Below are 15,359 nucleotides of genomic sequence, written 5' to 3' on the forward strand. Positions count from 1 at the left end.
GCGATTCACTTAACCCGAGGTCTGTCAAAGTGTTTTTTCGTTTTCTCTTTATCTTGCTCTGTATCGAGTCTTTCTGGGTGAACGATGTTTCGACGTCTATGTCATTGTCATGCGGCTCGTCCTTTATCTCGCGCACGCCGGAATTGTCAACGATCTTTTGCAGCGGTTCGATCAGCGGTTCAAAGTGTTTCTTGGTCGCGATATCCTCCTCGATCCTACCGGTTTTCAAGGCGCGATATTTCTTGCGGATCGATTCGCTAGTTTTCTCAATCTCTCTCGCAATTTTCTCACGCTCGCGCGTATCTTTGTTTCCAACCATGTTGACGTTTGTCCAACGTTAACGTATCGATAACAACTAACCACTCCGCGGCACGGCGAACTCGTTAAATCCTTTTCTGTATCGTCCGTTAGTAAGCGCACTATCCTTGTCTATCACTAGAAATCCATAATCACGTTGCCAACAATCGCGGCACAATGCACAAAAATCCTCATACGTCATGTCTGTATTCACGTGATCGTTGTACACGTGCTTCAGGTTGGTACCATCCTGTTTAAACAGGATTAGAAAATTCGCGTTGTCGCGTATAAGATGTTTCGGTATTCTAGCGTACGTCTGACAAAGATAAAAGCAGTCTACGTTTGAGTGTCGTCCCATTGAAAAATACTCTCTTATCGTATCTTGCTTGTCGCATGCCACGTCATCAAAGACAAAGATTGAATTTGGACGTGCCTTGCTCGGTGGAATGACGTCACTGTTATTAGAGAACGTAAAGTAACCGATTTCGTCGATTGATGTTAACAGATTCTCCAAATATTGATATTTAGGCTGTTGCAACGATTTCGAATACATATACACGTTCTCAAAACGTACTCCATGCGGACTTTCCAGCAAACTTATAAGAACGTTGGTTTTACCGCAATTCGAGGGACCGCAAATGATTCCCCGTATAGTACTCGGCAGCATTTCACCATGCTTACGATTTTCCCCGCTGCCCTCCATCCCCCGTAACTTGTCGTCGTAATTTGTAACGCGTATCGCCAACGGTTGTCGCTCGAACCTCATTTTTTACTAAGTAGAAGGATAGGATCGAACGCCTATTTATATGCGTGTAAAGCCGCGACTCGCTCAGTATCAAAGATGTTCGTGCTGTTGTCGAATCCTTCCGATATTCTTGATCTAAGCGCTGATCAGTTGCAATTTGTACCGAAACCTGTTTTGCTACGAGTGTGCGGCAACTATCTCGATCACGTGTGGGACAAGCTTCCAGAACACATAAAGTTGGATTCGGAGGTTCGAAGCTATCGTCACTGCAACGAGCATTACAATCAACCGTGGCAGAGGACGCACATCGACGGCCCCGCACCGTTGATAAAGAATTGTGTCGAATGCCAGCGGGTTGTGGCTTGTTAAATAACGTGATAAACGCGCTTCCTATCGAGTTACATATCCCAGGATATCAGTTTTGCGGTCCGGGAACGCACTTGGAAAAACGATTAGCCAGAGGTGACCAGGGTATAAATCCGCTGGACGCGGCGTGTCGCGAGCACGATATAGCTTACTCGCATAGCAACAATCTCGCTGAACGACACGTAGCCGACAAGATACTCGCCGCAAAAGCGCGAAAACGAATTACCGCGAGAGATTCGGTTTTGAGCGAAAGAACTGCTGCTGCAGCTGTCTGGGCAGCGATGAAAGCTAAAACGAAGATCGGTATGGGTATGAAAATGAAAAAAAAGATGACGAAAAAGAAACGAGTACTTCCTACGGTGAAACGAGGTGGTATGTTGCCGATTCTACCAATGTTGGGCGTACTCGGATCCTTGATCGGCGGAGCTGCTGGCGTGGCGAAAGCGGTGAACGACAACAAAGTCGCGCGGCGTCAACTCGAGGAGCTGCAACGTCACAATCGCGCGATGAAAGGTCGCGGGGTGTATCTTGGTCCGTACACGGGTGGAAAGGGACTGTATCTCGCTCCATACAAAAATGGAAAAGGTGTAACAGCAAAAAGGAAAAAAAAAACTCCGAAAAGGCGTTAAAAATGCCCGTGGGTGCAATGACGAACGTACAACTGCATCAACTGGCTATCCGTATGCGTATTCCGTACTTTAGAGGTATTTTTATGCGTAACGCATTACCGATAAGCGGTGCACGTCGAAACGAGAGCGGTATCGTAAACCTGGACGATGCGGCGGGCCCCGGTACTCACTGGGTAGCGTACGCAAAGAGAGACAATCACGTGATGTATTTTGATAGTTTCGGCAATCTTCGACCACCTAAAGAACTCGTGCGATATTTCGGAGACGGTGTGACAAAAATAGAATACAATCAAACGTCCTATCAAACTTACGATCAGAGCATCTGCGGACAACTGTGTCTACTGTTTCTCCGAACGATTGATGCATGTGAATTTAAAGCCTGACAGCGTGCTATTTGACTCAGTATTGGATGGTTTTTCAATCATGTCGCTGATACTTACGCTAACCGGGAAAAGCAGTGCTCTTGCTACAACATACTTTCCAGCCATAGATTTGAGCGATGGCGATTAAGAACTCGGTCTAATGAATTTTGAGACATACAACACGATTCCGAACGTAAATGCTTCGAATAACACATTTTACTTTGACAAAGACGATGTGGAAATCACGATTCCCAAGGGATCGTACAAACTGCATGCTATAAATGAGTTTTTGAGACGTACAATTCCACAGAAACATCTGGAACATGTTGTTAACAATAGTGATAAAAAACGTAACAACGGCAGTGATGATAAGAGTGATGATGATAATGATTTTCCGATAGTACTCCGCGCGAATAACAATACGATGAGAAGCGAGATAAAATGCGTCTACAGAATAAATTTTAGCAAGCCCAACAACATCGGATCGCTGCTGGGATTTTCTTCAGATCGTATATTACAGCCGCGAAAATGGTACGAATCGGATCTACCGATTAACATTATCAACGTAAACATTATCCGCGTAGAGTGTAACGTGACCTCGAGCGCATACAGCAACGACAAGCGTGTGCATACGATACACGAATTTTCTCCGAACGTGGCACCAGGATATAAGATCTCGGAAACACCGGCGCAGATCATTTACCTGCCAATCACCGTACGGAGCATTTCGGATTTGACTATACGCGTCGTTGACCAGCACGGGCGATTGCTTGATTTTCGAGGAGAAGAAATTACTGTCAGATTACACGTACGGCGGCTACGGCGATAACGCGTTAGTGGTGGTATATGAGATGCTCGTGTTGAACGGGCACGTGAGAGATAACGCAATATTTACGAAATCAACATTTGTTAGTAAACTCCAATCACCTGGTTGCGCTAAGAAAAAGAAGCTCACCGCGTCAAACGTTGAATTTTTGAAATCTCTGGGATTTGCGGTGCGACAATGACGAACATCTTAAACGTCGAGGACAAGCCGATCTTTGATGATCGCATCGTCAAAATCGAGACTCACACGTACAATCCGTTTGCCAATACAACGTTCGAACACAGCGACGAGATAAGAATACCTATACAACAGCAAGATTTATACACGTTGCCGTCTGAAAGTTTTCTATACATTGAGGGAAAACTTACAATAAAAAAACCAGTTGCGGGGTCTGATGTGAAATTGGGAAATAATTGCGTCGCGTTCATGTTCGACGAGATTCGATACGAGCTCGACGGTGTGGAGATTGATCGCAATAGAAACGTTGGAATAACCAGCTCGCTCAAGAATTATGTAACTATGTCAAGTGACAGAATTATGATCGCAAGTAACGCGGGCTGGGATCCATGGGATTCTCCAAGTGGATACTTTAATTTTTGCGTACCACTCAACATGCTGCTGGGATTTTGCGAAGATTACAGACGCGTGGTGATTAACGCTCGTCACGAGTTGATCCTGATACGCGCGCGCAACGACAACAATTGTCTAGTTGGCGATCCGGCGCGGGAGCCGGAAATTGAATTATTCAAAGTACAGTGGCGAATGCCACATGTGTTACTAAACGAGATAAATAAACTATCGATGCTGCGTGCTCTGGAAAGCGGGCGATACCTCAGCATGGCTTTTCGCTCGTGGGATCTGTATGAGTTTCCGCTGTTGCAGCGCACGACTAAACATTCGTGGGCCATCAAGACTGCTACTCAGCTCGAGAAGCCGCGGTACGTCGTCTTCGCTTTGCAAGCTGGTCGGAAGAACGTCATGCTCGAAGATACGAGCCGATTCGACCATTGCAAACTGATGAACGTAAAATTGTATCTAAATTCGGAATGTTATCCGTACGACGATATGAATCTAGATTTCGATAGAAACAGGTGGTCGATTATCTACGACACGTACGTACGTTTCTGTAAAACTTATTACGGATACGATTATCTCGAGCCGAATCAAACTGTCGCGAATTTTCGGCAAAAAGGTCCGTTCATAATTATCGATTGCTCTCGACAAAATGAATCGATCAAGAGTGCAACCGTGGACGTGCGCATAGAATTCGAGTGTAAGGAGAACGTGCCCGCGAGTACCACCGCGTACTGCCTCATCATACACGATCGCGTGGTTCAGTACAATCCATTGACCAATGTTGTGCGCAAAATTACCTAAGTCGCGACGGCACTCTTTTAAGACGATATAAAAATTTACAACACACTGAAATTTACCGCAGTCTGCTCAATAATAACAATCATGTCTCTACCAACGTTTGTGGACCTACAAGGTTTCCTCGTTGGAAGAAATTTTGTCGTGAAAGAATTTGCTTCTCTCAAAGATGGATTCGAACTGTCTTACTATATTTTTGAAAGCCCTGAACCATGGTATAATCTGACCAAGGCAGAGAGAAATCAGGCAATGTGGCTGATTCAAAATCATCATGGAATATCTTGGGAGGCTGGAATGATCCCATACTACACGGCTAAGAGTTTAATTACAAAAGCGGTCACGGGTACAACGACAATGACGATTGATAATAATGAAATTGTCGTGTACGTCAAAGGACATGAGAAGCAAGAATGGTTGCGGGATTTGCTCTTAGACGAGGCGAGACAGAAGACCTATGTCGAAAATATCGAAGCGCATTACAAAGGCATTGAATCTCTAAACAAGTTGGATATTACACATACCCTACGTTGTCAGAATCATGTAAACAATTGTGCTTTACAAAATGTATTCAAATTATTTAATTGGTGGTCTAACAATAAAAATAAAAAGTAAACGAATATATACGTATACGTTGTCTATTATTTACTTCCTTTTATCCGCTCATATTCCTTTTTCCCTCATCTCGTTTATTTAACTTAGAACGATAAGTAGGAAAATATAATTCTAAAAGTAATACGATTCTTCTTTTCACACATTTATTTACCATATAAAGTATCATATACAATATTATCCAAAGCGTAAGCAATTAGTTCGCACTCTACAAGACAAGTTTTATCATATTTTTCATGCAATAATTTTATAGCATCGTTTTTATTAGTGATATGATTTTGACGTAAAATAGTGATAAACTGTTTATATTTATCACTCGCGTCGTACGTATTTTGATGCATTTGATGGCATAAATAGTCGACACAATTTTCAAGTTCGTATAGGAACAATAAGGTTGACGGTTTCATGTACATATAATTATCGCGCAACATCAACTTTACAATATTTTCGTCGCGTATTTTTACAAGTTCTATAACCAGATCGCGAACCAAAACTCTTGAAGACACAGTTGATTGCACAAATCGCTCAATATCCGTGCGTTGCTCCATAAACGTTTTCCATGTTGCGTGCGGTAAAATTATCTGGTTGCCTTTGTTGTCGCCAAGCAGTATTTCCACATAGGATATAGGCCCCACGCTGATCCCGATATCCAAATACTTGTATGCCGTGGCAGTCAAAGCATATCTCCTTCCTAGGATACGAGGAGTATAACGCGGCTGCGATAATGTTCTGTAAAAAGAATATAGCGAGCTATAGAATAATAGAAAATAAATATAGAAAATAAATATAGAAAATAAATATGGAAAAAATTTTTTAATTATAAATACTTACGATTTATCGCACGCTTCGTTTGGTTGGATCGGAACGTAGTAGTTCATCTCGTATGTTTTTTTCAAGAAACTTTGAAATCTATCTTCAACCGATCAACTGAGCAGTAACGTTGCCCGGGAAGAGCTTCGTTGTCCGTTTTGTAACAAACGACTGATGCGGTGGCGTTGTTAGAACTTTTTTATATTGTATGTCCCCTCCACATGTGTCAATAATAGTGGGGCGCAAAGGGATAAAACACTCACCATATACTCATACTATTTACCAATAGCCTCGTAATTTTAAAAAGAATGTGTCAGCAATTATCATGACAAGCTTATTTTACGAGCGGCATTAGCTTTGGCGCCAATTTAAAACATGGGGACAATTTAAAACATATAAAAGTATGTCATATGGTTTTCGACAAAATTTGACCAACATGTCGTAACACGTTTCGCAATGCATGCTTCTCATTGGTTAAAAAAAAAAATTCTGGCGTCAATCGATGCCGCTTCCTTATAAAGATCTCATATCGACATTTGTTTAGGATAGCTTCCTAATGAGATACCTTGCTGACAAGTATCTAGGGCAGGGTTTTATTGCGGTCCCTTTCCCCTCCCACCCCAAACGGACCCTTATGCGGTCCGGTTCTTCCCCCGCTTCCGCGTGACGTCATCCCCCGCGCCAACAAATATCCCCCGCGCCCCGCACCCCGCTCGTTGCCCCATGGAGCGATACCGGCCTCTTATACATACTTCTTGTTAAGCACAGGATAACGGCAAATTAGTAGCAAGAACAAAATAAAACTTGCCGAGCATACTTTCGCAACAAAATTGCGACAAGGTGTGTCCGTAAACAGCTTAGTTTTTGTTGGCAAGGCTTGTCGCAAATAGTATGACGCATATTTTATGCAAATAACAGAGTTGCATTATCGGGTTTTAAACTTTATTTCTGACTTTACTATCTATCTCGAGATGGCGCATTTTTCGTGAAAAAGATTTACCTACTGGATTAATAAAAGGGGCTCGTCGAGAACAGAGAACCAAGTATGATTGCACCATTCACATTTGATGAATATTGGACTAATCAGTCTAATATTTCAGTCTAATAATCATTTTTGTTGATCTAAATTTCGACAATATTTGTCCTGTTCTTGCCACAAATTTGCTATCATATTGTGCATAGCAAGGTTTGCCTCGTTTTTGCCACAAATTTGCTATCATGCTATGTACAGCAAGGTTTGCTCTATTCTTGCCACAAATTTGCTATCATATTGTGTACAGCAAGGTTTGTCTTGTTCTTGCTGCAAATTTGTTGTTATGCTTTACTAGCAAATTTTACCCTGTTATTTGCATTAAATATGCGTCATACTATTTACAACAAGCCTTGTTTGTCTCTGCAAACAGCAAAAGCTAAGCTTAATGCGGACACACCTTGTTGTAATTTTGTTGCAAAGGTTTGCTCGAGTTTGCGGCAAACTTTGCGCAAAGTTTGCGTCATTTTGCTAGCTGGGATATTAATGCAACTGTTATTTGCTAACCTTACTTCTTAAAAGAGTACTCTTTTCGACCATACATTTGACAAGTTGGCCTTGTAAAGAAAGTAAGGTTAGCAAATAACAGTTGCATTAATATGTTTTTCTTCTTTCTTTTTTTCATTATTTTCGACAATACATTACTATTCTTTTTCAGTTATTGATAACATTTGTAAATAAGCATTTGAACAAAGTACATTTAGAAATAACAGATCTGGATACTCAATTCCATGATGAAGTTTGCCTAATTCTATTGCTTGGCCTTGGAAGGTTTCTTTGTTCCATTACCCGAGCAAAAATAAAAGAGATGTTATTGTATATACGTAGATCAAATTAGATATAAAATACAGATATTATTAGATCTCCATTTTGACCTTATCAAATAAGATCTAATAAGATTTTCTTATATCTAAATATATATACTTCTATCTTAGATCTAGAGAAAAATTAAATTGATCTAATTAGATATAAAAAAATTATAATAACCATCTTCAGCAAAGAATGTAGCAGTGAAACTGTTGTAAAATTCTCCAACATGATTGGTTCTCGCCTTTAGTTTCTGTTTGATCTAAATGTATAAACCAATCATATAAATTTTATATTATAAAAGAACTTTACAATAGTTCCACAGCTACATTCTCTGCTGAACGCAGCCATTAAATAATTAAAAAGTTTCTCAAGAGATCTTGATTTTAACTTAATTTGCATTAATTTAAACAAATTGTGAGTGTATATATACAGGGTGTAATGTAATCGGAAGCCATCCCGTAATGGAAAGATAGACGGAATCGAGATGAACATAAAAGTCCAATATTTCTTGGGTTAAGTCTATCAATAATCGAGATATAAATTTTTCAAATTGTACGAATGAGAGCGCGCCGTGTGAAGAGCCGAGACGCTCGAGCTGTAGCGCGGCCCACTGTGTCGAACATTGGCTGCCGGCGGCGGGGAGAAGGAGGAGAAGCGGCGCCGCTGCCTGTGCTTCGCCGCCCTCACGTCCCGCAGCACCGCGTCTAAACTCGCGTCGTTACGCACATTCGCAATTACTTGACAAAATTATTTAGCAAAGATAGGGACAAATTAAAACCGTAATAAACTGCTGTGATTAAGAAAATCGAAAGAACGAAAGCGATAGATACTTATGGAATCTACAAATAATCTAATTTCTATCGTAATTGTGAATAAGTAAATTAATAAAAGTTTTTCGTACATTCACGAAAGATTCTTTCTTTTTCTTAAATATCTTATTTACAGTATCATACAATTCTAACTTTGTTTCTTATCGAATTGTCGTACTGTTAAATCCTTGATGAAAACATTAATAAAAAATTCCCATAAATTCACGATTGATTCTTAAAGTGATAATTTTCTTTTATTATAATATTTGCCGCATTAAATTCTCTCATCGTTTCTTATTGTTTTTTTTTCCATGGAATGTTAAATTAACGAAGGTTTATCACGATTAATATCTACGATTGATTCTTCATATATTCTCATTTCGTAAATATTTAATTAGAAAATTATAAAATGCGCGATATATCCATATAATATGTTACACTCATTGTTCATAACACGATAGAAAAGTATCTCTTGATGTAACGATTTCACAATAGATTATGCCTTTTACGATAATTATGCTTAGAGATGTTCAATATCAAATATTATTAATAACGAAGAGTTTTTTAAACGAAGAAGTATTCATGCCTGATCTAACGATTTCGTGATAAATTATACGATACGATCGTAATTATATTTGGAGATGTTAATGTCACCAGTATAGTTAACAACAAAGTGTTTTCTTTCGTAATTATACAATAGAGAACTTAAGTTTACGAAATATTCCAACCGAACTATTAAACACGATGTCTCCGTAGATATTTTGTCATATTCCAACGAGAAAATATACTTTCCTAACAGGAAACGAGAGAACGATAGACAATGATATCACTTCTTGAAATTCTTTTTTTTTTATTCAGACAAGTAATGGATTATAAAAGAGAAATCAATTAGATTCTCGTATTTTTGTTGGTATCTATTCTAAATCAATCAGTAAAAATCTGTCGTAATTAATAATATAATTAAAGATAAAAGAAATTCCGAGTTCCCTATCGTTATGAAAGAAAAACTTTTCGTTATATTAATAATATTTGATATTGAACATCTCTAAGCATAATTATCGTAGAAGGCATTATCTATTGTGAAATCGTTACATCAAGAGATATTTTTCTATCGTGTTATGAACAATGAGTGTAACATATTATATGGATATATCGCGCATTTTATAATTTTCTAATTAAATATTTACGAAATGAGAATATATGAAGAATCAATCGTAGATATTAATCGATAATATCGATAATAATAAAAAATAAGATAAACCTTCGTTAATTTAACATTCCATGGAAAAAAAAACAATAAGAAACGATGAGAGAATTTGATGTGGCAAATATTATAATACACTTATAAAAGAAAATTATCACTTTAAGAATCAATCGGGAATTTATGGTAATTTTTTATTAATGTTTTCATCAAGGATTTAACAGTACGACACAATTCGATAAGAAACAAAGTTAGAATTGTATGATACTGTAAATAAGATATTTAAGAAAAAGAAAGAATCTTTCGTGAATGTACGAAAAACTTTTATTAATTTACTTATTCACAATTACGATAGAAATTAGATTATTTGTAGATTCCATAAGTATCTATCGCTTTCGTTCTTTCGATTTTCTTAATCACAGCAGTTTATTACGGTTTTAATTTGTCATATCTTTGCTAATTCCTAATTTGTCAAGTAATCGCGAATGTGCATAGCTGCCATCGCCACGAGTGTTGGCGCGGTGCGGTGAGACGCGAGGGCGGCGAAGCCCAGGCAGCGGCACCGCTTCTCCTTTTTCCCTCCCGCCGCCGGCAGCCAATGTTCGACACAGTGGGCCGCGCTACAGCTCGAGCGTCTCGGCTCTTCACACGGCGCGCTCTCATTCGTACAATTTGAAAAATTTATATCTCGATTATTGATAGACCTAACCCAAGACAATATTGGACTTTTATGTTCATCTCGATCCCGTCTATCTTTCCATTACGGGATGGCTTTCGATTACATTACACCCTGTATAATAAATGGTTTTTTACAATTTTTTAGTGTACTTTATTCTATTATTATAACCACAGATTAAAAAAAAAATTTTTTTTAATTCAAAGTGATTTATTATCGTATTGGAAATCTATAGTATAGCTATAAAAATTTATTTCTTAGAATTTATTGTTGTTATATAAAAAAAAAGTAAATTAAATTTAAAATCTATTAAGAAAACGACAATGTAGCAGAAAATAATTTTGATTACTGCCAGTAATAATTAACAAACAAGTTGATGGTTTAAGGTTGACTCAACTGGCATTTATTTATTTGATTAATAGTTACATGACATTTCGACCCTAGCTTTGGACCCTTATCAAGTGATATAACAGAAAGTCAGAAACGCATGTTTAAAACCGTTTTAAAGTTTTATTATTTTATTTTATTAAAACGAAAATTGTAAATGTGAGTCATTACAGTGACATTTTAAATTTTGTTATGTATTCTGTTTTTCTTTCATTCTCGTGATTTCGTTCTTTCACATTTTCATGCTCTCTCATTTTTTTGTATTCTCGCGTTGATATTTTCGCATTCTTGCATTCTTATACCGTCTTATTCTTATATTCCCACGATTTTATTTTATTATTACGTACTTTACTATTTTTTCATTTTCACTTCTTCATGTTTTTTGAGAAACGCATGCTTAAAACTTTTAAAGTTTTAAACATGCGTTTCTGACTTTTTGGTATAACACTTGATAAAGATCCAAAGCTAGGGCTGAAATGTCGTGTAACTATTAATGATATAAATAAATGCCAGTTGAATCTATTAAAAAAACATATAATACATGTACATTAAAGTATATAAAAAATATTTCGTAATTTCTTCCAAAAAATAATAAATAAATGAATAAATAAAATAAAGTTAAAAAACTTGAATATTAAAAATTATTTTAAAAATATATTATTAAATAAATAATTTCTATGTTTCAATAAAAAAATTTATACAATATAAATATATACTTTTAGAAAACAAGTATTGTACATGTTAAGTTTTATAAAAATTTATTTTATATAAAAGAATTAATAAAATAATTGAAACATATATTCTAACTTTATAAAGTATAAAATAATAATTAATATTTTATAATTATGTTATTTTATAATTACTATAGATTTCCTAAACATTTTTATAAACTATAATGTATACATAAAAAATGTTTTTTTACAAACTTTTAATTAACTTAAATGAAAATCTATAGTACACGTAAATGTATAAATATTTATTAACAGTGAATAATGCAGCAATAAAAAAATTTAAATATTTTAAAAAATTTGTTGTTATATAAAAAGGATAATGTAAATATCTATAAAAACGTTTTTTTTAATGTATAAAAAATGTGTTATTTATTAAAATAAATAAATAAATTTTAAAACATTAAAATATAAAAGATTATTATAAAAATTTATTGTTAAATAAATAAATAATTTTTATATTTTAATATAAAAAAATTATATAAAATATATGTTTGGAAAAATGTTATTACATATTTCAATCTTTATAAAAAATTATTTTACATAAAACTATTAATAAAAATATTGTATATTCTAACTCTATAAGGTACATAATAATTATTAATATTTTATGGTTACATTGCATTTTATTATTTACTGTTAGTTATAATCTATATATTTATATCATGTGTACTATAAATTTTCATTATGGCTTAGAATTACTTTAAATTCTAAAAATTATTTTGGAGAATTTGTTGTTATATAAAAAAGATAAAGTAAATTAAAAATTTATAGAAAACATTTATTACATATACATTAAAATACATGTATATTACATATACATAAAAAAATGTTTTGTAATTTTTTTAAAAAATAAATAAATTAATAAATAGAAAAAAATATAAATAACTTAAATATAAAAATTATCAAAGTACATTAAAGTATATTAAATAAATAAAAATAATCCTTATATATTAATATAAAGAAATTATATAACAAATATATATATATTTAAAAAAACTTATTTTACATTCTGATCTTTATAAATATTTATTTTTTGCGTTAAACTGATGGCTCCATCTTATATCTTCCTTCAAACACAACTTTTGTGTGAAACATTTTCCTCTAAAATGCTTTATTTCTGAGATATAAGTCTGTAGCACTTTAAGCGACTCACTCTGTATAATAACAACAAAATCTCAAAAATAATTTTTCTTTATCTAAAATAATAATGTATTATCATATTAGAAATCTATAATACATGTACTGTAAATATACAAACTTTTACTAATTGCAAATAACAAAACGCAGCCATAAAAAATTATGTTTAAGAATTTACTGTTATATAAAAAACGAATAAATTTAAAATCTATAAAAGCATTTATCTAAAGCATCTAAATCTTTTTCATTTTTAATTTACTTTATTGAAAATACATAGAACACGTACTATATACTATATCAGAGTTACTTATCCATTTTAGTCAATTTATTTATGACTATAACTAGCATTAGTATGTCTCGATGCGCATTATGAAGAGGTTACTTATTATATGCATCGTGCGCTCGCACGCACGCACGCCCACACACACACACACACACAATGCGTAAAATTTGGCCGGCAACTTCTCATAGTGCGCATCGCGTAATGCTAATGCTGATGAAAACAAACATAAACAGATTAAAATGCATAGGTAACTTTGATATGTTATAACTCCGTCAAAAACATCGTATAGATTTCATTTTTTTTTAATTTGTAGGAAAAAGTTTATATCACTGAAAAAAAAGTAATATATTCAATAAGATATGTTATTGCGGGCTGCTAATTACAGATATACTCAATACAATAATATATGCTATCGCAGTATCAACATATTGTACTTGCATTAATAGCAAATATTATTGTATTGAGTATTTTATGTAGTTGGCAACCCGCAATCACATATGTTATTGGCTATATTACACTTTTTTTCTATGTATAAAAGGAGAAAATTAAAATCTGATAAATGTTCTTTAAAATAAAGATTTCGGGGTGGTCCTGTTTGTCTACGTTCCCGATTGCCTACTGTTTCCTTTGCACACAAATTTTACAGAAATTCCCGATTGCCGACATTCCCGATTGCCCATGTCCCGATTGCCTACTGCTACGTTTGCAAACACGCAAAAAAATCAAGATGCAAAAGTACGATTGCACACGTTATATTATTACGCTCATACACATTGCACACGTGACAATTACCACATGGGTTTGCGACTTTCCAGGCACCCTTACCGACGGGTTGCGGGAGGGAGGGCGAAGCCCCCTCTTGCACCCCCGCGCGCGCGCGCGCGCGTGTGTGTGTGTGTGTGTCCACGCTTCGTGCTGTTCCACATGGGTTTGCTACTTTCCATGCAAAACGAGGTCTACTTACTTTTTTCTTATTTTTAATCTTTTATTTTTATTTTTAATATGGAATATCTCGAAAATTAAAGTAGTTAACTCTGGAATAAGATTTATACAAATTTGTCGAGCATAAAAACCATTATTAAATCAAAGCGCCTAAGTTATTGGAATCGTGCCTTCAGAGTGTATGAGCGCAATGATATCACATGTGCAATGTGTATGAGTGTAATAATATAATGTGTACAATATGCACGTGTATAATAGCGTTACGTGTGCAATGTGTTTGCGCGTAATTATATAACGTGTGCAATGTGTACGTATGCAATATCGTCACGTGTACATTGTGTATAAACGTAATAATATAATGTGTGCAATGTGCACGTGTGCAATGTGTATGAGCGTAATAATATAACGTGTACAATGTATACGTGTGCAATAGCATCACGTGTGCAATGTGTATGCGCGTAATTATATCACGTATGCAATGTGCACGTGTGCAATAGCGTCACGTGTGCAATGTGTATTTTACACCTTGATTATTTTTGTGTGTGCAAATGAAGCAGTAAGTAATTGGGTCATGGGCAATCGGGAATGTTGGTAATCGGGAATTTCTGCAAAATTTGTGCGCAAACGAAACAGTAGGCAATCGGGAACGTAGGCAAACGGAACCCACTCAAGATTTCAAGCTTTAAAATAAAAAAAAAACTTTCCAATGCAATCAATTTTTGTAAAGTTATGATTATAGGAAGTTGAGTGAAATTTTGGTATAAATTTTTATTGTGCTAATTTTGTTGCTCAATATATATTCTAACTCTAGAAGGTACATAATAATTAATAATATTTTATGCCTGCGTTATTAAATATAGGGAAATAAATATATATATTACTTCTTAATATATTGATGTTTATTAATTTAAATTTTAATTATTTTAAAAAAGTGAGTCATCTTCAAGTATAATATATTCTCATCCTTCAACATTTCCCTTGTTGAAATTATTTGAATTTATTATTAATAAACATATATTGCTATAACAGAACAGTAAGTAAAATATGATTAAATAAACATTAATACTCTAATATTACGTGATATAATAAATTTTATAATTTTGATCAATTTATTCATAATTTTTGAAAATTACTTTATAAAAAATTAATGAATGAATGTGTATGGGCATATATAGTATATACTTTGATATAATTTGAGAAAATTTTTTCAGATCTGTTGTATCCCTGGTCTCGGGATACAGTGCGGGATACACCGCTGCCGATGACTCCTCGGGATCAGGTTTCCGAATGATAACGCCGAGAGTTGATAACAAGAGATATATATATATTTGTTCTTCT

The 15,359-nt window shown here is 35.0% G+C and overlaps 1 protein-coding gene across 1 annotated transcript; it reads left to right on the forward strand.

Annotated features, from left to right (window-relative positions):
• Nucleotides 1–3,402: 3,402 nt before the first annotated feature.
• On the forward strand, nt 3,403–4,602 carry LOC118644276. The gene has a single exon (XM_036282455.1). It carries the CDS (start codon nt 3,403–3,405, stop codon nt 4,600–4,602), a length of 1,200 nt encoding a protein of 399 aa, XP_036138348.1.
• Nucleotides 4,603–15,359: the final 10,757 nt, after the last annotated feature.

Source organism: Monomorium pharaonis, chromosome 2 (genome assembly GCF_013373865.1).
Source record: "Monomorium pharaonis isolate MP-MQ-018 chromosome 2, ASM1337386v2, whole genome shotgun sequence".
NCBI classification, from domain to species: domain Eukaryota; kingdom Metazoa; phylum Arthropoda; class Insecta; order Hymenoptera; family Formicidae; genus Monomorium; species Monomorium pharaonis.

What these genes read in the sequence shown, in the direction of transcription:
- LOC118644276 (XM_036282455.1), top strand. Translation starts at nt 3,403, where the DNA reads ATGACGAACATCTTAAACGTCGAGGACAAGCCGATCTTTGATGATCGC.